Source organism: Empidonax traillii, unplaced genomic scaffold (assembly GCF_003031625.1).
Source record: "Empidonax traillii isolate 1590-97213 ecotype Southwest subspecies unplaced genomic scaffold, ASM303162v1 scaffold596:size394506, whole genome shotgun sequence".
Lineage (NCBI taxonomy): Eukaryota > Metazoa > Chordata > Aves > Passeriformes > Tyrannidae > Empidonax > Empidonax traillii.
In genome coordinates, this window is record NW_020955789.1 from 277,027 (window position 1) to 300,081 (window position 23,055).

Here is a 23,055-nt window from a genome sequence, read left to right on the forward strand (position 1 = left end):
AAGGAGATAGCCCCAGTGCTGACCGGGGCCACCCAACATGACTTAATCCTGTCTGCTGCACTGCAGGGGGACAGCGGTGGTCCTCTCATGTGCAAAGACAACATCGCTGACTACTACTGGGTTGTTGGAGTGACCAGCTGGGGAGAAGGCTGTGCAAGAGCAAAGCATCCCGGAGTCTACACCTCCACTCAGCACTTCTATGACTGGATCCTGGCTGAGATGGCTGCAAGCCCATATAGAAAGGCTTCTCTAGCAGCACAGACTTGGGGTAATTTTCCAACTGCCCCACGACCCACTCAAAATCCATGGATGAGACCACCTGCCACACAGCCACCATGGACAAGACCACCCGCCACACAGCCACCATGGACAAGACCACCCGCCACACAGCCACCATGGACAAGACCACCTGCCACACAACCACCATGGACAAGACCACCTGCCACACAACCACCATGGACAAGACCACCCGCCACACAACCACCATGGACAAGACCACCTGCCACACAACCACCAGGGACAAAGCCAACTGCCGCACACCCACCATGGACAAAACCACCAGCCTCAGAGAAGCCAAAGCCAATACCAACATCATCGGACCAAGTTAGCTCCTGCCCGTTTCCAAACGATGAGCTGGTGAAATTCTTTACTCAGGTGAAGGATCTCCTCCAAGAGATCTTTGAGGAAAACACAACTTGAGCAGCAGGACAGACAGGATCCTGTGTGAGCTGCAGTGCATCACAATTTCCTGATGGTGCAATGACTGCTGATCCAAAGGCCGCCTCAGTGTCAAAAGCCTGCTTTGTCCTGCCTACACTCCTCTTCCGTGTGCAGGCAAACACTGAAGTTGACTTAGTTGTTGAAATAAAGTTGCCTATGTTCATAGCTAATCAAGTTTTCAGTCCAATTCTGTCTCCTGGGCAAAGCAAGGACTTCCATGCTCAGCACCTCAACCTGAAGTCAGACCAGGCAAGCACAAAGGAACAGAGTTGTTCCAAAGGGCTGCAACTGGGCCTGGCCAAAGAGAAGGGTGCTCAAAGCCACCATGGGATGGAGGAGACTGTCACATCAAAGCTAGGAAGAAGGTAGGAAAAAAAATTTTAGTAAGGCTCCTGTGTTTGTTGAAAACTCCTAGCAGGCATTGCTGCCTCATGGTACTCAAGATAAATTCCTCCTATATCAATCATTTGTAAGAAGAGTGTTGCTGTTTTACACCACTGACATTGCTGCTGTATGCAATTTCCCCCTTTCCCCAGCAGTAAAAGAGAGAATGAGCTTTGCAGTGCTGCTGTCAGTGCTATTGTATTTTTCAGTTCTTCTGGTCCTGTTTTGACACACTGTAACCTGAGATGCACTTTGTTTTCCAAAACTGTGCCAAAATGAATTGACAAAAAATAATTAAAGAGGAAAATGTAGGGGACGGAGGTGGAAATACTGAGACCTTGAGTTGTGACATCTGTTAAACACAAGCAAACCCCAACTACTAAACCTCGAGGTCCTTCAGGGCTGAGGGAAGCCAAAGGCTCTCACAGCCAAGCTGGTTGCATCCAGCCCTAGCACCACACGCAGCTCCTTACCTCCCACCCAGCCCCCCAGCCACCCCTTCCCCACTCTCTCCCAGTGGGACCCCACCAGAGCAGACCCCAGCTCCGGTGTCCTTTCCTCCCCAGGGAAAGGACCTCAGCTGCACTGTGATGGCCTTCTGTGCCCCAGACACCAGCCTTCTGTGCCCCAGACACCAGCCTTCTGTGCCCCAGACACCAGCTCCTCTCCATTGGCAGCTCTGGGCCGAGCCCTTGCCCTCCCTGGGGTATCAGAGATGCCAGGCCCATACCTTTTGGAAACACCTTACCTGCCTGGCTCAGTGCTTCTCTCCACTCTGCCTGGCCAGGGATGGGACATCCACAGCTTCTTTGGGCAACCTGTTCCAGTGCATCACCACCCTAACAGTGAAAAATCTCTCCCTTATATCTACTCTGAATCTACCCAGTTTCCATTTAAAACTGTTGCCCCTTGTCCTGTCCCTACAGACCATACTCTGAGAACTGTAAATCAAGTAAACCAATACATTCACACCATTAATCAATTATCTGCTAAAACACAGTTGGACTCAGTGAAAGTGATCCTCTGCATTATGCCTAGCACAAAAACACAAAGCCATTGGAGAGGAAAAAAAAAAAAAAAGGAAAAAAAAAAAGACTTAGTAATGCCATGTATCACCATGGCATGAATTCCACCTGTTCTCCACGTTCCAAAACATCCTTCTGCCCCCAGGCATTTATAGCCCATGCCCACCCTCCATGTTGCCACATCCTCCACTAAACACTTCCAGCCTTCCTAGCCAAGTCACTTACAGCTCACACTGTGAAATTCAGTCTATGCTAATTTTCCAATTAATTCTCTATCCTGTTCTCCAACATTCTCACCCCAGCTGACATGAAAAGCAGACACCTAGTTTTACATTGAAATGGCAGAACAGATGAATACGATGATCATTAAATCCTAGAAAGGTTTCCAAAGTGAATAGCAGGCAAGTTTGCACCACACAGGTTAAATGTGACACCATGAGCTTTAGTTTAGAATTAGTGAAAAACTTGCTAATGTCTGATTTCCTTCAAGGGAAATAGATGGTTTCAACAGTCTCTAAAAATGCTTTTTTAAAAAATCCTGTTAATCATGCCTTACTCAGCTAAAACTTAGGCCAAACTGAGTCTGTTTCCTGGAGTTCTTTCAGCTCCCCACAGAGCTGCTCTGCCAAACTGCCCTGTCTCGAATCTGCTATTTTTGAATCTGTTTCTTACAATACCCTGGTCATCCGAGTGCAATAAAACCTTCAAAGACTGAATTGTTACCTATACTCAGAAACGCATTACAGGTTTTCATCCTCAGCCTTGCAAAGGAACTGTCTTGTTCAATGAGAATATTTACCAGGAATTCTTACAGATTGGATAGATAGATAGATAGATAGATAGATAGATAGATAGATAGATAGATAGATAGATAGATAGATATGGAACTAAGCTGATTTTGGTACTTAGAATCAAAACTTTACTAGTGCTTCAAAAATCCCTCCATCAGCTCCACTTTATGACAATCTTGGGAGCATTTGATGAGCACATTGTTGACATGATTTTAGAAAGCAGGGCAGAGTTTTGTAATTGCCAATTCCAAGGTTAGATTGCACCCCTAGATCACTGCCAGAGTATGACCTATAATCAAAAAAGTAAAAACAGTGACCCAACAAAAACTCTCAACATTAGGAAAACCCTGTGGGTGATGTATTTCGGAGTGGTCTCTGGGTTCTCTGGGTTGTTGGAGTCAACTGCCTGCCTAAGAGTACATTTGAGGCATATAAACAGCACTCCCCTGAAACCCATGATCTGTCAGGTCTGGTCTCTTAGACCATCTATATAATTGCATAAATTGCTTTCACTTCCTGTTCTCTATATACAACTCAAAACAATCAAAAAACAGAGTTTAGGCATCATTAGCCCATATAACCTATTCCATAGCACAAACATGTCATTACATTCATTAACATACTAATGCTGATTACTTAGGACTGCATAGCACGTTAGGGTAATTAATACTGCAGTAGTTTGAGTTGAAAGGAACTTTAAAGGACATCTAGTTCCAACCCCCTGTCACGAGTCAGGGACACCCTCCACCAGACCACGTTGCTCAAAGCCCCATCCAACCTGTCCTTGAACACTTCCAGGGATGGGGCACCCACAACTTCTCTTGAAAACCTGTTCCATTGCCTCACCACCCTCATAGTAAAGAATTTTTTCCTCATACCTAATCTAAAACTAATCTCTTTCAGTTTAAAACCATTTTGTCTTGTCTAGTCACTACATGCTCCTGTAAAAAGTCTCTCTCCATCTTTCTTGTAGGCTCCCTTCAGGTACTAGAAGGCCACTGAAGTTTGCAAAAATGAATTGTATAGAAGTCAAATTTTAGAAATTTTCAGACAAGCAGGCAATGCATTGCAAACTTTACTGGTATTTTCTTTACCTGTCCAAGATGGGGCATTAGGCTTTAATTTACCTGAGTTTGATTCCCAAATACAAAACCAATTTCAGCAAATGAATTCTGTAAGAATCTGATCCAGTTCTTTCTAGTAAAAGGTTGCTGATAAACTTGCACATTTATTAATGGAACAACCACATACAACAATAAGGCGTCCACACAGAGCAAAGGACAAAACCAACAACATGCTCTACCTGCAAGCTATGTTCTACTTGGAAGAATCACTGCAAGATGACCCTGACCAGAGATAGAGAGAAGAGGTCAGCTGTGATCCTGCCCAGATGTAAGACTCACTGCTGCCTGAACTCACATTGTTTTGTTCTCTATGACGTGCAGTATTCTTTATAGGATTTCTATGAGCAGATGAATTCAGCACAATCTCTGGAAAAATCATTCCCATGAAGTACAGTTAAAAGAAGCATGAGAAGCCCTTTGTTTCCACTGCACTTTGGGAAAATCTACAGACTAGGAGAGGAAAAAATCCAAACTCTTAAAAAAAAACATCCTCTCTACAAAGATAAGTGAGGAACTCCACAAGCATCACTCACTCTAATGGCACTCATGAGTCTTACCAGTGTGTTGAAGTATAAGCTTGATGGAATACTTCAGCAATTCTTTTCAAAACAAGTATTTTTCCACAGAGACTTGTGTCTTTATGCAATAGTAGTTTTAATAACTGATCCAAACATTCTGTGATTAATACTCACAAAGAGTTGGTTCCATAGGTTTTGGTGACTTCATAATATTGTCAAGCAAATCACGAACATGACAAACTCCTTTAGCTCAGACACAATTTAAAGCCAAACTAAAAATGTCACAAGATATTAACTTCCTATATGACATCAAGGGAAGTTACAACAGTTGTCAAAGCTGGAACATCTCTATTCTGAAGCATTTAGTAAGCAATGCATAACAGTGAAATTCTACATTCTACCCACAAGGGTAGAACCAGTTCCATTGTTACTTAAAACCATGTTATTCCTCTCCCTCTTTGAAACTGCTTTATAATTCCAGGGAACACAAAACTCTGTAGTGGCACCAAGTCACCAATCAGCCTCAGACTGATGTCAAGGTACTGTCTTTCTTTTCTGCCCTCATGTCTTTTATTTTTTCTATCTTCCTGCCTCCAATACACACTAATTTTCACCTAAAACTTATATTTTGGGAATATAAAATACAAGTATTACTATTTTATCCCTCAAATAATACAGATTTAGTCTCACAGGGTAAAGAAGGACACCCTCCAACGAGGAGCACAAGAATGTATCTGCAGAATAAAAATATCTGTAGATTATACGTGGAAGCTGCAGTATAGTTCCAAGGATGGATCTCTTCTGCCAAAGCTTCACAGAGCAGCAGCATGGACAAGCAAAATTCATGAGTGGCATGACTTATCAGCACAGACCTTCTGTGTAGCCACACACAGGGGAATGACCAGCAAAAAAAATGCCTCCTTTTGGGCCTCTGCCTTCCCACAGCTAAAGAAAAGTATGAAAACAGCCACATTTGAAAATAAAAACATTTTAAACTTTTACCTTGAAAGGAGCTGTTGGTGATGTGGCTGCATGGCCTAGAGAAGTTCAGTTCAAGAGGTCTGTCCTTGGCAGGGCACCCTGATGGTTTGAGGCAGGAACTTGCATCAAGTCAGGACAGGGGTTGGTTTCGTGTCTCACCTGGCTCCACTGTTTGCTCAGGACACCACAGTGAGTGGAAGGCACAGAGCAGCCATGTGAAGGAGAGCCTGGGAAGGGAAGCACTGGAGTTAGACAGAGGGGAGGTTGAAAGGAGAGAGAGTACAAACACCAAAGGAACCAGATTTCAGTAGTATCACTCCTGTCTACAGCTGTCTCTTCTTCTAGTGATACGAAAGGGTCCAGCAGAAAGAGCTGTGATCCAGTGGTGGCATAGGGTCACCTGAAGGTTTACCCAGAAGTTGTCAGATTTGTACTTGCACAAGGGAGCACTTAGTGCAACACAGGGTTCCACCATTGATCCTACAGGAAAGCGTAGAGTGATAGAGCACCAGGTCATACAGAGCAGAGTTTGCTGCAGGGCTGCCACAGACTACTCTGCAAAGGTTTGTCACAGTAACAGCAACAAGAAAGCGTTCATTACAAATTATTTCTTCAAGGCCGCTAAAGGCAACAGACACCTCAGACCTCCATCAGACACTGCTTCGGTATTTCACACATTTCCATGCCCAAGCAGAACACACAGAGACTTCAGTGCATACCTCTGCATTAGAGGGTCCAGCAAGCTCGATAATTTACACCCTGCTTGTAGCTAGAGGTGCTATGAGTAATGATAGTAACAAGAGGCACATGATGGCTCTGACCAAGAAGCAGGTAGTGTCTGCAATGGTTGTTAGAGCACAGAGCTTGGCTTTGTACCTTGGTTGTAAATTATTAGAATCTCTTGGAAGTTTTTTTTTTTAAATCTCTTGAAAAAGATTGAGAAAATAAAAAGTTGTTTCAATAAAAAAATGTATGCCTTCTCCTTGAGGAAGAAATCACAACAGTGTTGGGTTTTTCCCCTGGTCATTCAGAAGTTACTTCATAAATAAGTGATTCTTTTTTTCTTACGAGGGGATTAAATGCATAAGTATGTCCCAAGGAGATGACAACATATAAAAAACAATCTCATTATTTTGATAAAAAAAAATCTAAATAATACTGTTTTAAAGAGTCACTGAATGAGCATTTTGTTGATATTCATCACTTACTTGTAACAACTACTTCAAAACCATATTTCAAATGACTCTCTCTTTCGTTGTTTTCTCTTTCTCCTTCCCCCCCTCCCAGTACTGGGCAACTTTTTCATTCATTCCCTCGTTAGGCTTCCCGCCCTGCCAAGCAACACCACCGCTTAATTTTCCAAGTGTCCACTAGAGGGTTCATTTCCACAGAGCTCGGCTGCGCAGCAGGCAAACTTCTTCAGCAGCATCCACATCCCTGTCAGTCAAATCACGCCACTGCGAGCACCTATATGTCTTTGTGCTGTTGGAGGGTAGTAATGTTTCAGCAACAGCTCAGTTACCCGATGTCTACTGCCTGTTTTAGGAGAATGGATTATTCGACTCAGTTCTTCAAGCTATTTTATGTCTCCAATTAAAATTTACCTCAGAATAAAAGATTGGTACTATCCAGCATTGAAGCACAGTTACACGAGAAAATAAAAACAAAAGGTGGGATACAAATATATATGTCTACAGCCCACTGAATTAAATGGAAGGCTTTTCTGACAAAATGGGATTTAATTAAGACTGAGGGAGGAATGAAAACTCACTAAACAAGCAGTACTTCATCTTGTAAAGTTCCCAGTCTCCTCCAAGAAGTGCAAAACACAAAAATTAATCTCACTGACTAAGTGTCCACCCCACAAGGGCATGAAGCTTCTGCTTTCTGGAGATTAAATTACCCTTAGGGATCTTATCCACTTCCAGGAGCAGGCAGCACTGCACTCTTGGAGCACACACCCATCATCCTCCCCACACACCCCACTGAGGGGGCTGGGCTGGCCTGTGAGCTTGTACAAACCTCAGTGGCACCAGCAGACAGTGAATCATGACAAGTCTCATGTTGTTGAAGAGGTTTATTAACCTGATGAGCTCATGGGTGACTTCAGCTTTCGTTTTGGAGAAAGGAGGTTTCTAGTGCTGCTGGTGGGGGACAAAACCAATTGAAAAAGCTGAATAAGCACATCATAGAATCATGGAATCACTTAGGTTGGACAAGATCTTTAAGATCATTGAGTTCAACTGTAAACCTAACACTGCCTAACACCACTAAACTTTGTCCCTAAGTGCCACATCTACATACCCTGGAGGCTAAGGGATCCTCTCCCCCTTCTCTGTAACTATGTACCCGTTCAGCCCAAGAAGTCCTTCTATACAAATGTTGTATGTTCATCCTTTGCATCCCTTCCCTGTCCACAGCCCCTGAGACATCCCAGACAGGGAAGGGAGATGAGAGGCCCTGCTGCCAGCAGCATAGTGCATGAAGCTGTGGTCTTTAGAAAAGCTCGAGCTCACTCAGCACCAGTTTCCTCACTAATCCATGGGGCAGAGGCCCTGCCTTTCTCCTCCCTCTGTTCTCTTTCTAATGTAAGGCAGCCTTTATCCCCTAAGAACCACACTTTCAACACACTCAAGCATGCAACACCCCAAACTGCTAGCAAATCATATATTATCTCAAAACAACAACAAAAAAACCTATAAAAAATTACATCAACAAAAGAGATACAAGAAAAAAAAGAAGAAAAAAAGAAAAAAAGAAATTGAAGGTAGGAAAAATCCTCCCAAGGATGGGGTTTCTCTGAGTGCTGTGAAACACCAGACACTTCAAAAAATCTGCTAGTGACTTTGCTACTGTTTCTGATTTTCCAGGACCTGTAAAATGAGATGAACAGACTAGTTGTAAGGACCGAGACTGACCCTTGGCAAATGATTTCTTGTTTTTCTGTAAAGGGAGAGATTAGTCTCATTCAGGGAATTGGGGAATGTCACAAATGGGAGGCAGGAGTGGGTCGAATGGATGTTGCCAGTGCCTCAGAGGTGATCTCTGGCCTAGGAAGACAAAAAGAGCCCGTGGACACAGATAGCCCAGAGGCTGGTGTCTTTGCTCACGGTGAGCACTGAATGGGCCTTGTTTGCAAAAGAAATGTGTGTGTCAAGGACGTACAAGCATTTATAGCATCCAGAGATTAAGAGAGTTCAGGGTATACAATCTATTTTTACATACAAAGAGCAAATTCTTAAAGGGTTGTTAATCACCTCAGATGTGAACTCAAACCATAAGGTGAACCCAACAGCTACTAGGAAAGGCTGATAGCAAAGCAGCAAACTCATTGACACCAGATTGCTCCAATAACTTGCACGAATGGGCTCCAGTATCTGCGTCATGGATCTGACTGAAACTGCTGTGCAGGAAGAGGTTTTGTCATGACATCTCGCTATTAGGTAGAAAGTTTCTCAGTCTTCCTCTATTTTATTGGTCTTCTTCAGCAAACAGTAACTTTTTTTTGTGTTTTTTTTTTTTTAAGAAAAACTCGACAATGTCGACTGCCAGCTGCAAATCCCTTCACCACATCTCCTGGCTACAGTAAGCTAATTTTCCTTTCTCAGCATTTATCTGCTGAAGTAAAGAATGCTTTCTGCAAGGGAAATCACTTCCACTTGAAACTGGCCCTGATAGTGCACTAGAGAAATTTAATGTAGGGAACTGTCCTGCAGTAGGAGAAAGAAGAGCTAAACGAGGGAACTCCCAGCCACCAGGGAAAACTCAGCAGCATTGGCTTGTCCTGAAATCAGAAGGTGCATGTAACTTCTGTCCAGGACATTCCACTCCTTGCAGGGAAAAGAGTTCATATTTTATGACTTGCAAGTAATACTTCAATCATATGCAAAGAAAAGCAGATATATCCATTAAAGAAGAGAAAGTGCAATGCAAAATTCTTGCCTGTTACAGCTATGAGGGTTACTGGGTTCAAACTGGTAATCATCCTAAGTGAACTTCTGTATAGTTTCTATGTCATTCACTGTTATTTAAAATGATGCCTTAAATGTCAAAAATGCCTGTGGATGCTTCCATCACAGGCACTGTTATCATTGTGCCTACTGTTGGTAGCACGCAATGATGATAACAATTAATCTACTGTTTTCTAGAACAGAAAAGAAACCAGGACTGTCATGCACATAGGAGAAGAAATGGCTAAAAATTAACTTCAACAGAGTGCAAGATGATATTTTTGAAGTACCTGTAATTAAAGGGACTGGGTTTGGGGTGGTGGGGTTTTCTGGTTTATTTTTTAAGTTATAGTTGTGTTTGGCCTTTTGAAATGGCCAAGTTTTCTCCCACCTCAGAAGTAGGCAGTCCAAAACCAAGGAATGTTCAGGAAAAAAAAATTCAAAAAGCTTTTGAAAGAAAGATTTCAGATGAAAGGAAATGAGACAGCTTTTAACTAACAATAGTTATATCTCTTCTTTAAATAGTTCCCAGATCCTGAATTTTTTTTCCTCTACTCTGTCCTGCTTTCTAGAGTTATACCTTAGCCTATAGTACAGGAGTAGTACAGGCTTATATACTGCAATATACTGCAGTCACCCATCTCTTCTCTCTGGTGACCCGTGACAGGACCCAAGGGAATGGCATGAAGCTGTATCAGGGAAGGTTTAGGTTAGATATTAGGAAAAGGTTCCTCAGCCAGAAGGTGGTTTGGCACTGGAAGAGGATCTCCAGGGAAGTGGTCATGACACTAACGTCACCAGAGTTCAAGAGGTGTTTGGACAATGCTTGCAGGGGCAGTCTTGTACACGGCCAGGAGTTGGAGGATCCTTGTGGGTCTCTTCCAGCTCAAGATGTTCTGTGATTCTGTGATTTTTTGACTTGGAATATGTTACCACTTTTACTGTGGAATAGCTCTAACTTCCACCAGAAGCTCTTTTTTTGTCCAGTCTTCCCTGCAGATTGATCTCACCTCCATCACCACAAACTGTGTCCCACTAGACATGTTTAATCTTTTGCTAAACAACTCACCCTGGGCAGACCATTAGTGTCCCAGGGTAGAGACTGAATAAAAACCTCCTGCCTTGTCTGAAATAAAAAAATGGAAAATAATGACTGTAAAGAAAAAAATCAACCTCTACCAACAAGCATCATTAGTCTGCTGCAATGAAATATAAAATAGCCTTCCTAGGACTGTTTATATCTCCCAGACTTTAAAGATGTCATGCAGAAATGTATCTTGAAAAGGCTTTATCTTCACACTCACAGAGTTTAGTGGTAAATGGGCAGATAACTGAAAAAATCCTGTCCCCTACAGCAAAAAGAAAATGTGTTCCTTTAGGTTATCCCCTTTGTAACAGATATCTAATTTAACAAGGATCACCTCAGCTGATCAGTTTTTTGGGATTTTCAGACTTGAAATTTGCTGTGTTCATCTGAGATAATTGCAGCATTGCCTTCCTTTCAATCAGTAATGTTTTAAAACCACCTATTTTCAGCATTGCCCTCTAGTAACCACAGTGGTTTATTAAATATGTTAAGCAATCTTGTAGGCTTCTGCTTGCTAGATGAATATGTGATATTGTACATCATACTGCAAATAAATTCCCTATAGGATATATTTTTCTGCAGGAGAAATTTCACTAAATAGGTTTCTGAATCATATTTCAGGGGAAAGGGAAGTTAACATCAGTACTGTGAAAAGATCTTCCTTTACATACTTCTTTAGGCTTTGATTCATACTTCACTTGAAGGCTGGCCCTAAGGTCACCAATTTATTTGTTATAATTTCCTTGTATGAGGAATACTACGAGACGAGGTGCCAGTCAACCTACATCCAACCAGCACCAGTCTCCTTCCCTATGCTGTTTCGTCTGCTTTTATTTAAAAACATCTTGAAACATTTGGGTTTATTACTTTGGGATTGTTTGTACTGAGCACACAAAAGTGCTGCTATTTTGGGAGGGGTCCTAGCACACATTAACCTGTCCCTGCTTTGAACAAATATCCTCTCCAATCCTGCCTTGAAAGAAAGGATGAGTCAAGAGTCCAGCAAAACATCCTTCCCACATGAAAAACCCATAAAGCTGCCTCCTGATCCCTGAGACAGTGATGTGTGACTCCCTGTATACAGCACCTTACTGAACTCGTATCTTCAACAGACTGAATTCAACCAGTGTTAGGAAAGACCTGACTCTGCATTTGCATGGGGCACTTACCTGAAGCTGAAGTACTGCCGATGGCAACGTGACGTTGGTGACAATATGGCCTGCAACACCGCGAATAAAGAGATGAAAATGAAGGAGGAAATACTATGAGGCCATGCCCCTCCTGGCAGAGGGGCAGCAGCTAGCATGGTTCCAGGTACCTCATGAGCTGCTCCATGCTGCATCTCCTCCTGTGCAGCACTGGAGAAACAGGCGTTGTACTCAACAGTGTAGCATTACCAGCCTCAGTCTGTGTGCAATGAATGTATAAGGATAGAGAACCATAACTATGTTTAGGACTGGCAGTGAGAAGAGAAAATGCTGATTTTAAACAAGTGCAGGACATTTTTGTTTGAAAACATTGGTAGTTTAAAAATGTGGATTTATATTATGGCTATTCTTTACGGAAATTGTTATTTCTTCCGGTTTAGGAAGGCATGGATCAGTAGCAAAATGGACCTTCACTGGAAGCATGACTCATCTCACCTTTGACCACCGCTTTGTGTCTCTTCTATGAATCAGTATTACTAATAATTACTGACTCAAGAACAAACCCTTTGTCAATACCAAAGGTCCACAAGTCATCATAAACTTTAACTTTGACCATGATCCAGTGCCTAGTAAGATCACTAGGATTTTAAATCAATTGCTCTTCATATTAGACTTCTTACTGAGATTTCAAGGTACCGTAGAACAGATTGTCCCCTGATCTATTCCATCATGAACAGGATTAATTCCATTTGCAACACCAATATGAAACCACTGCAAGTGCAAGATTTAACTCAGTGCAAGTATCAGGCTTGCATTTCTAGCTTATATCAAGGCAAGGAGAGCAACACAGGGCCAGTCTCTTACATCATAGCTCTGGAGATCATGCCAATCTTCAAGTCTAAAGGTGAAGAAGTCTGACTCAGCCCTCACTGTTCCCACCATTTAGTATGAATTTCTATATAATTTCTCTGTTTTACTGACATCTCACCTTCCCTTGGGGGATTTTGTGTATAGAGGGGGGATGGGGACAAGAGATAACATCCACCTTCCATTCTCAGAAATAAACCCAAAGTCTAAGAAGGCTGTTTTGAAAGTCTCTAAAGCAAGCAGTGAGTTGGACCGTGATTAATCACATCAGGCCCAGACAGATGCATATGCAACCAAAGACTTCATTAAGATAACAGTGATAACTCATTCTGATTTTTTCTGTTGAATAAAAACTAAATGAAATTCAGTTTACGTTAAGTTACCTTATTTCATTCTGAGATGCAAGTGTCTGACTGACACTCTATAGGGTAGCTCATCAGGGTCATGCTTTTGAAGTTCCATGCAAGACTGATAGGGAATTACCATGTAAATGTATGATTCACTTTTGATCAGGTAAGCAAGTCCAACAGGAGCTCTCAAATGGCAGCAGTCTGTAATTTCTTGACGTCTCCCAAAATCTGTCTTGGTGTGGAAAAGTTCAGCTTTCCAGAGAGCAACATGTCCTTGTGTTGGTCAAGTCAACCCACACCAGAAGAATCTGTCTGACTCCTTGGAGCCACCACGCAGCAAGACTCTCTGTACCAATCCTTCCTGTGCTAGAAAAGAGGAGTAGCAAAGATTTTCATTGTTTAGAAACACTGCAGTCTTCACTAAATACTCTCCCAGCACTACTCTGACACAAGGACTAAGCTGCCACTTGTCTCAACAGGATCATCTTCAACAAATGACATTAAAGCAGAGAAACAAGTACTCAGATATCTGCCATGATTTCTATTTTAAGGTTTTTCTTTCATCTTATGTTTGAAGAAGCTCTCCAGCTTTGGTACAGCTGCATGCCTGGTATAGTTTCTGCAGTCCTACTGAAACCCATTCTACAACTAGAGAGCTCGAGGCCTGTTAAAAACTTCCAGCAGCAGCACTGTTATTCCCAGCCCTGACTGCACTCCAAAACCCAGAGTCTGACCCAGAAGGTCCCTGGGCAGCATAAAAGAGGAGGTGCATGCTTTCAAAAAGCAGGTTAAATAGTTCATTACTTTCTCGTTAAGGAATCTACAGAGATTAATACAGATGCTTAAGTTGTTCTGCATGTAGCATACACAAAGCAGATTTCTGGCTACACAGGGTGGTAAGCAGATAAGAAACAAGGGAAATGCTCCAGGCAGATAATAAAATTCATGATAGTATAGAGCTGTGTTCCCAGGCAACTGCAATTCAGCATGATTTCCATAGAAGCAGTGTGGGTTTTTTCACATAGAACTTCATGAAATATTTCTTGAAAAACATTAATTGAATTATATTGCCAACCCAAGATCTACAGAAGGGTATTGACCCTAGACTGCCACAGACCTATGACCAGGGACCAAATAATTTCCTTTTTGAATCCACAGGTAAAGCACAAAGATTGGCACCAGTACCAGGACTGGGAGCTAGTCTGAGCACTCCTTTCAGAGCTTAAGAATAGACTCATTAACTTCTTAGCCTCCTTACTAAGCCTAAGCTATTTATAGAACCACTGAAATCAATGAGTTCACTGATTAAAATAGATCTATATGCATAAACCCTGATGTACTAACTTAACTGGACTCAGCATCACTAAATCTGACAAAGCAAGACAAAGCAATCAGGAAACAACAGTAACACATGGTCCTGACACCCCTTTCACCATAGCTAGCTTTGCTACTCACACCAAAACCCACTAAATGCAAAACTCACATCAAAAAAAATCCCCAAATCAACCAGAAGTTTGAGAATTTGGTCTACGTTTTAAACTCTTCAGGCTCGGAAGTGGCACTTATTTTATGTTTCTAACATATCTTGCAAAACAGGTCTCTGACCTTTGTTCTCAGGTGCTCTCCTAACAAAGGAAAAATTAGTGATTTTTAGAGCAATAAACTTTAGGATATTTCTATAGATATTAATATTTTTAAACATATACCCCTTAGTATGGGGTCAAACAAGACTTCAGAGAGTTTCTCTACAATGCCCAGCTGGGCAAACAAAATTTGACCTTATTAACATAGTCTTATCACTGAAAACCCAAAGGAGGGGGGGATTAAAAGTAAAAATTTTGAGAAGACAGAGGCATTGGTTTAGCCAGGAAAAACAAATAGCAGTGGTGGTTGTCACAGTGGAGGTTCATGAGCTTCAGTGCCCCAGGTCATGCAATGCCCATGGTCTCAGCAAAGGTGAAATCATCAGTCTTCCAAATCAGCTGAACTTAATTTTTAATTAATCAGAATAAAAGGTAAAGTGCTCAAGATCTGTTAGACTTCTTTCCTTTAAATGTATAACAGGAATCAAGTTAGTCAGAATTGTGTAATCATTCATACAAGAAAAGTTGCTTATCTCAAGAGAAGTGCCCCTGTAATCACTTTTGTAAATATAGTTGCATTAATCAAGTATAGGATAACAGGTTCAAAGCTGTAAACCCTGGAAATCTTTTACCATATGAAAGGTTATTATAGGCATTAACTCCTAATGTCTGCTTGTTATCACGGCAGCACCAGTTCCCCAGGGGTCAGGAGGTTTATGCTAAAGCACACAGTGCTGAGTAAAGAGCACATTTAAATCTCTATTGTAACTGAACCCAAAACACCTTCTTTAATTCCCCACCTCAAACAATAAATCCAGAACAAGAAAAACATGCAGGTGGATCCCTCTTGACTTTTTGCTCATCCCAGGTGCTCTAAAGTTCTCTGTCTTAAGAAAAATCAAGCATCAGAAGATGCTCTGGGTTTTCCCAAGCACTGCTTTTGGGAGGCAGCAGACCAAAGTGGCAAAGGCAGAAAGAAATAGGCTGAGCACAGGTGAGCCTCGTGGCAGCCCCATCTGGCTGCAGCCTAGCCAGCCTGGTCTCAAACAAGCAAAAAACTGGTTTAAAAAAGGTATGGTTTCCCAGTGTTGTGGATGGGCAGGACCTCAGGGTCTCGAGGTTATCTGTGGTCTTTGCCAAAAGGAGAGCATTTAGCAGATGGAGGGGGCTCTGTCTTGGAGTCACTGTGTGACCCTGAAGGAGGCTGTGGAAAATGGTCTAGCCATATGCTTCACATAATCAGTATTTTACATGGTTTCACACAAAAGCTCTGAGGATTCACAAGTATTTCCTTAAGAAGTAATATTTCAGGGTATCTTTGTATTGATCCTCTTCTCTAAATTGCTTGAAACTAGTCACCATAGCCTTTCCTTTTCATGTTGCTAGTAGTGGTAGTAGTAGTAGTGGTAGTAGTAGTAGTAGTAGTAGTAGTAGTAGTAGTAGTAGTAGTAGTAGTAGTGTGAAGAAACACTTCACCTTAACCACAGCACCTAAGCTGTTTTCACATCTTCAGACTTTCTAATCTCTAACACACCACTTGACCAGTTTTCAATAAAAAAGAGAAAATTGCCCAGCAGTGTATATTCAACCTCCAGGTCTAGATATAAATTGAGCAGCAGTTCTGTAAAGGGTAAGCAGTAGTTTTCTACTGGTTGTACTTTTGAAGCTGGATGCTCTTTCAAGACCTAGACCTGGTCACTCTGAATGTCTCGCTGTGCAATTTTTTCCACAACCAAGTTAAGGACTCCTCCAAGCAGAAGGACAGCAAGCACAAGTTGGCCAGCAGCATGCTGGTGAAGAAGAGATTGGCAACCGTGAACAAACAGGTCAGGAAGAAAGGAGATTAGGGGGGTGCTGGGTGACAAGGGAGAAAGCATCTTAGAAGAACAAGCAGGAGAAAGATAATCAAAGGGATTGGAGAGGCCAGATAGAGTCAGGGTGGAGCAGGACCCAGCACGCTTGAGGAGGGGTGATAAGAGCTGTTGGATTGTGGCTGTTGTTGCCAGCTAAAAAACATACTGCAGTAGCAACTACTCGGTGAATAAAGAAGCAGGAGGACATTTCCAAGGGTTTGGGCTGTATTTGGCTGTCTATGTCCTTTTCTCCCTGTGCATGTCTAGCTAATGTTTAAAGACCACCTTTGTGCTGCTCTCTACCAAAATCAAACACGGTAGGGAAAATCAGCATGAACCACAGGACAATGAAAGTCCACTCATAATACCTCTACCCCTTACACAGCTTCACTACCTAGAAGGAAACTGCCTCACACAGCTGGAATCCACACAGCAGTCTTCAGTAATGGTACTGAAAACACCCAATACACACAAAACCTCGATGCTAGATGCTGGCCATTTCTTCCTGGCAGACACAACAGCTATTTAGAGGGCAACTCTGCAATCCTAGCATACTGAATTGGTCCAATTTCAAAGTGATAAGCAGGAAGGATATAGCAGATGGAAGATATCAGGGATACCCAGAGAGCAGTGTAGCACTGTGACTAAAGCAAAAACCTGCATTTGCTGAGTCATATGCATATGCTTACATATGGTCAGCATCATATGTGTGTGTGTGTGTGTGTGTGTGTTTACACACGTGTGTGCATGTAAAAATAAACGCATGCATATACAGGTACATGCATTAATTATAAGACATTTCTCCACTTCATCAGACCTGCTGCTGCTGGCACTTGCTGTGGAAATGTCCTCCATCCTACAAGAGACTCTATCCCTCTCTTCCTCATGCATCCTTGTCCTGAGGCCACAGTTGCCCAGAATGTTTTTGCTCTGTGTGTGTGTGTGTGTCCCATACAAAGAAGGTTACCCTTGCCCACGCAGCGCAGGCGTGGGGCTGCACAGAGATGCTGGATTCAAAGAAGGCACAGGCACGCTGCCGAACTCTTTGGCCAAGTGAACAACTACTCTGAAAGAGCTCTGTGAGCCAGGCTCCTCTTTGTTCCCCTCAGTCTCCCATTGCTGCTGCCTCACATGATTATTCTTTGGCCAGGACACAAAGTGCTTAGAAGAGACAGTATTTGTCTTTCAGAAGGAAACTTAACATCAGTGTTAGTTAGGGAATTGCAAATATAAAATAATTTGTAGAAGCCTTTGACTTCTGCCAGAAATAATATATATACATGTACAGGAACAAGCGCCACTGCCAGCAGGAGGGGGTCATTGCCTTACTGCTCCATGGCCTCTGGAGCCAGAAAAATAAATTTTCATCCCCTTAAGGTGACCACTGAGTTGCTGTGTAACCCCATCTTGATGTGCTGGTAGCCCAGTTCCCTGCCACGTGGAGAAGAACGGAGCACAGGGATGAATTTACAGCTGGTGAAAATAACCAGAACTTCCTTCTAGCCAACACACTTGCACTTCCTTCCACCAGCAGATATTTTGCTCCCATGTTCCTTCATCAGAAGCCAAATACCTTCCTTCCTGGGCTGACAAAGAAGCACAAGGAACAGTGATGCTCAATTTGCTGAAGGCAGGCTTTTTGGATAGCCTTCATGTCAGCCCAACCACTAACCCAAAAATATCAGTTTACTTCATGGAGGAGCAGTACCCTGCCTTACAACCAGGAAGACACATAATGCATTTTGTCATTTGTAGAACTTCATAGCCCTTAGGAGAAACCCAGGATCTCTGCTTTTGCTTTCTCCTTTCTTTTCAGTGCAAATGTACAGGGCCAGCACACTAGCATAAAAGCTGGGCCAGTGTTACTTTCAGGAGAAGCTGGACTTGCTGTCACTGTGAGTGTAAGGAGCTGATTGGTTAAGATCAGATTTTGTATTTCAGATAGTAAAGGACAGAGGCAAATAGGAGTTGCTGCAGACAAATGAAAAGGCTCGTCTGGAGACAATGGGAATCAAGGGAAATTGTAAAAAGCCTCAGCACATATCCAGGTAAGTCCCTTCCCTTCAAGTAAAAAGCATCAGCAGTAGGAGGCAGAAAATAGATGCATATGCCACTGCCCACTCCTAGGTGGACTCAGTAACTATGCTTGAAAGTACAGCTGGCACTCAGAGAACAGATTTTGTGGGAGCCATAGAGGGAGCTGCACAGGTTCCTACTCTTCACTCTCTGAAAGTCCAGCAAATCCTTCCCCGTCAACAGATGAAGTTGTTTGTCCTGGGGAATGCACAGTGTCCCTTTGCCACAGCACAGGCACAAGATGTGGAGCAGATGCTCCACCACAGGTCTTCTACCCCAGAGCTGGTGTGGCTCTGGGGGAGAAGCAGGACCCTCTTCCTCCTCAGTGAGAGCTGGGGAGCAGCTCCTCTGAGCACCATGCAAAGCCCATGGGGTCTGTGATTATCCCCCTCTGGTTTGAGTTATCAAGCTACACCCAGACAACTTGGGGCTCGCCAAACACCCACTTACACTCTTAGAAATCAGACACCAGAGATGTTCATGTGTAGAAAGGCGCTCCCCGGATGGCAACATTCCCAAAATCATTTGGGTGTAATTGTTCGAAATGTGCACCAGCCGTCACAAGGGCTGCAGGTATTGTACTGCTGGTGGGTGTTTTGTCACAAGGTAGACCCCGCACATTGCTGGGCACTTAAAACCCAGCCAGAAGAAAACACTTTCTGTGAGCAATTTGGTCAAAGGAAACTGGGGTATGCAGAAAGGCACCACCCCTGCTTCATACGTCAACTCTAAAAAGAAATAGCCAATTAAAGCAAGTGCTGCTCTGCAAGATGTCATGGCGTTCACTGCACTGAATTCCCACTGGAATTCTCACACAGGGAGGGTTGTCCTCTTTGATTTAAATCTTGGGATATTGGCTCATCCACATCCAACATTTTTTACAAGACTGATTTTTAAGGTGTTCATTGAAAAAGAGTTGCTTTCTACCTCTTGAATTATGCAATCCTTTACTTACAAAACTATTTGTACACTAGGCTGTGGACCTACTGTGTCAAGTCAATAACTTGTATAACATCACCACCAGGTTATTTTCCCATACTTACCCTGGAGCCTCCTTACCGTAGTTTTGTTTCCATCTCCTCACCACAGGGTGGTCAATGATATGTGGTTAAAAACAGATGCAGATCTTTATTAAACATGGGTGAATGCTGAAAAAAAATAAAAAGGAACTGGGACTGGAAGGAGGTAAAGAGAAGTGGAGTGCCATATCGAACGTGTCACTTGCCTTGCACTGTTAGTTTCTAGAGTCATGCAAGCAGCTGCAGTGATAGCATTATCTGCCGACTGCACTGCTTGGCCAGGCAGCCTTTCCCCTCCCAGCTCGCCCTGTGCACTGATGCAGCACAGTGTAGCTAGGGGAAAAAGAGGAAAGTTTTCAACCCTAGATCCCAAGAAACCACCATCAGCTTCATTTCCTTTTCTATCTGTAGGTACTGCTACCTTGCAAAACAGAGTGGAAGCTCAGGGACCAAGGGCCTCATCAATATTGGTAAATTAAACCATGACTGGGGATGAACCATGATTATCTGTGTTAATAAGGTGTTCAGGCATTTCACAGCCTATGGCAATTACTGCCATGGGGCACAGTCCAGAGTCAAGGACCTAATCTCAGCTGGCCATCAGCACGTAGCCACCGTCTGCCGAAGTGGACAGCATTTCACTAGCAGAGATGAAAGCTTTACCTGCCGGCTGGTCTATGTGCCTGGGAATGTTCCCAGGTATAATTAATTCACTAATATATGAGTAGTCGATAACAATTCATGGTTATTCAAGTGCCTGCTATCTCTATTGACCAAGATATGAGCTTCTTTCATCAGACAGCCAATGTCACTTTAAGCAGAGACAAGTTCAACCCACAAACCTACTGGGCTGCTCTAGTGACTTCTCTAGAAAGCTAGTGGTAAGCATTGCAATTATGCCTTTCCATCTACAATTTTATAACAAAATAAGCCTCTACCTGTAAATATCACTAGGACTCAATAATAAATTCCACAAAAAGCTTATGCTCCTGAAGAGACAGAGGCTTACTCATCCCTGCTGAACACCTCATTAACTTCCCTTGTCATTTCCTTGCCCATCCCCTTCTCTCAATTTTACTGAACCTCCACCTTGCCCTAACTGGAACATTTGTTAACTTCATCCTAACTATATTCTAAATTTGCCAGGGAATTTAACTGACCCTTCACCCTCCATCTGTGATCATTGTTAATGCCCCGCTTCTTGCTACAGCTTTGGATCAGGCACAGGATGTACACTAAATCAGAAAGCACTTGCCATCAGCAGATAGACAGGCACCCATTCATGGGGAATCCATAGCAGACACCTAGAATATTCTTACAGAAGGGTGTGAGTTTAAAGCTACACATTTGGAAACCCAGAACACTGTAATTGCAAATAATTATAACTTGAATACATTAGCATTTTGCATAAATATAAGAAGTCATACAGGTTGCAGATTATTTTTTTTAAGAAGTTGTTTTTAAAAGCCATGCCTACAACATTCCAGCTCAAACTCATGATATTTCTGTGGCTTCTTGGAAGTTAGGTAAGGACCAAAACAGTAGCAGCCCTCTAATGTGAAAAATACCTTCTGCTCCAGAAGAACCCAGATACAAAATAAAGGCTTCTGTGTAGAGAATCCTTGAATTCCAAGTGTCTTACACCAGTCTGGGCAGCAAGGAAACTGTTCAGTAGATGTCAGGATCAAAACTGCACACTCCAAATCTATCAGCCCTTGTTTTTCTTGTCCTAAAATGCTGGTTTTTTCAACATTTACCAATCAGAGTGATCTTACATCTGTGAAAAGCAATCTCAGGATCAGTTGGACTGTGTTGCTGCAATCATTTTCACATACAACCAGTAATGTTAGGTTAAATCTTCAACATTCATTTTCTGTTCACGATCTTTCTTGTCTTCTAAGCTTATCTTCCCTCTCTGGAAAGAAATGGGAGACCTGGATACCATGGACAAAGAGAAGACTGATGTTCTCAATGACATCTATGCCCCTGTTTTCAACGGCAAGTGCTCTGGCCATGCTGCCCAAGTTGAGAAAGGCAAATGAAGGGACTGGAAGAAGGAAGACCCTGAGACAACTGTAGGACAGAATCAGTTTCAAGACCATCTAAGGAACATGAACATGCACAAGTCATGGGACCTGACGAGATTCATCCATGGGTCCTGAGGGAGCTGGCAGATGAAGTTGCTAAGCCACTATCCATCATGTTTGAAAATTCATGGCAGTCAGGTGAAGTCCCTGATGACTGCAAAAAGGGAAGTATTTTTTAAAAGGGGAAAGTGGAAAACCTGGGGAACTACAGACCAGTCTCACCTCTGTGTCAGGCAAGATTATGGAGCAGATTCTCCTAGAAACCGTGCTAAGGTACGTAGAAAACAAAGAGGTGATTGGTAACAGACAACATGTCTTTACAAAGGGGAAATCATGCCTGAGAAACTTTGTGACTTTCTATGACAGGACTACAAAGTTGGTGGATAGAGGCAGAGCAACTGACATTGTCTACCTGGACTTATGCAAAGCATTTGACACTGTCCCACACAAAATCCTTGTCTCCAAGTTGGAGAGACATGGATTTGATGTATGGACCACTTGGTGGAGAAAGAGTTGGCTGGATGGCTGCACAAAAAGAGTTGTGGTCAATGGCTCATTGTCCACATGGAGACCAGTGATGAGTGGTGTCCCTCAGGGATTGGTACTGGGGCTGATACTCTTCAACAGCTTTTCTGGCAAAATGAGCACATCTCAGTGGGCACATTCAGCACATTTGCTGATGACATCGTGCTGTGGGTGTAGTCGACACACTGGAGGAAAGGGATGGCATCCAGAGGGACCTTGACAGGGGAACTGATGCAAACCTCATGAAGTTCAACAAAGCAAAGTGCAAGGTCCTACACCTGGGTCATAGCAATCTCAGACACACGTACAGGTTGGGTGGAGAAATGACTGAGAGCAGCCCTGCAGAGAAAGACTTAGATAATGATTGATGAAAAACTTAACATGAGCTGGCAATGTGCACTTGCAGCCCAGAAAGCTAATGGAATCCTGGGCTTCATCAAAAGGAGAGTGGCCAGAAGGTCAAAGGAAATGATTCTCCACCTCTCCTCTGCTCTTGTGAGACCCCACCTGCACTGTACATTTCTGACACCCCCAATATAAGCCCCCAATATAAGAAGGACATGAAACTGTTGGAGCAAGTTCTGAGGGGGGCCACGAAGTTGATAAGAGGACTGGAACACCTCCCTTTGAAGACAATCTGAGAAAGGTGGGGCAGTTCATCCTGAAGAATGGGAGGTTGTGTGGAGACCTCACACCAACCTCATAGTATCTGAAGGGGGAATGTAGTAATAGGACCAGGAACTGTCAGGAACTGTAGTAATAGGACCAGGAGTAATGAGTACAAACTGAAAAAGGGGCAATTTAGGTTAGATATTAGGAAGAAATTCTTTACTGTGGGGATGGTTAGATGGTGGAAGAGTTTGCCCAGCAAGGTTGTGCATGCTCTAACCCTGTCAGTGTTCAAGGCCAGGTTGGATAAGGCCTTGAGCAACCTGTTCTGGTGAAAGGTGTCCCTGCACATGGCAGG

The 23,055-nt window shown here is 43.0% G+C and overlaps 1 protein-coding gene across 1 annotated transcript in view; it reads left to right on the forward strand.

Moving 5' to 3' along the window:
• The window catches only part of LOC114064934 (acrosin-like), a 24,270-nt gene extending 2,752 nt beyond the window's left edge, over positions 1-21,518 (forward strand). Inside the window, exons 4-5 of the mRNA XM_027898415.1 lie at positions 17,664-17,758; positions 21,378-21,518. Of these exons, the coding sequence (XP_027754216.1) occupies positions 17,664-17,758; positions 21,378-21,518 (236 nt within the window). The remainder of the gene's footprint in view (positions 1-17,663; positions 17,759-21,377) is intronic.
• Positions 21,519-23,055: the final 1,537 nt, after the last annotated feature.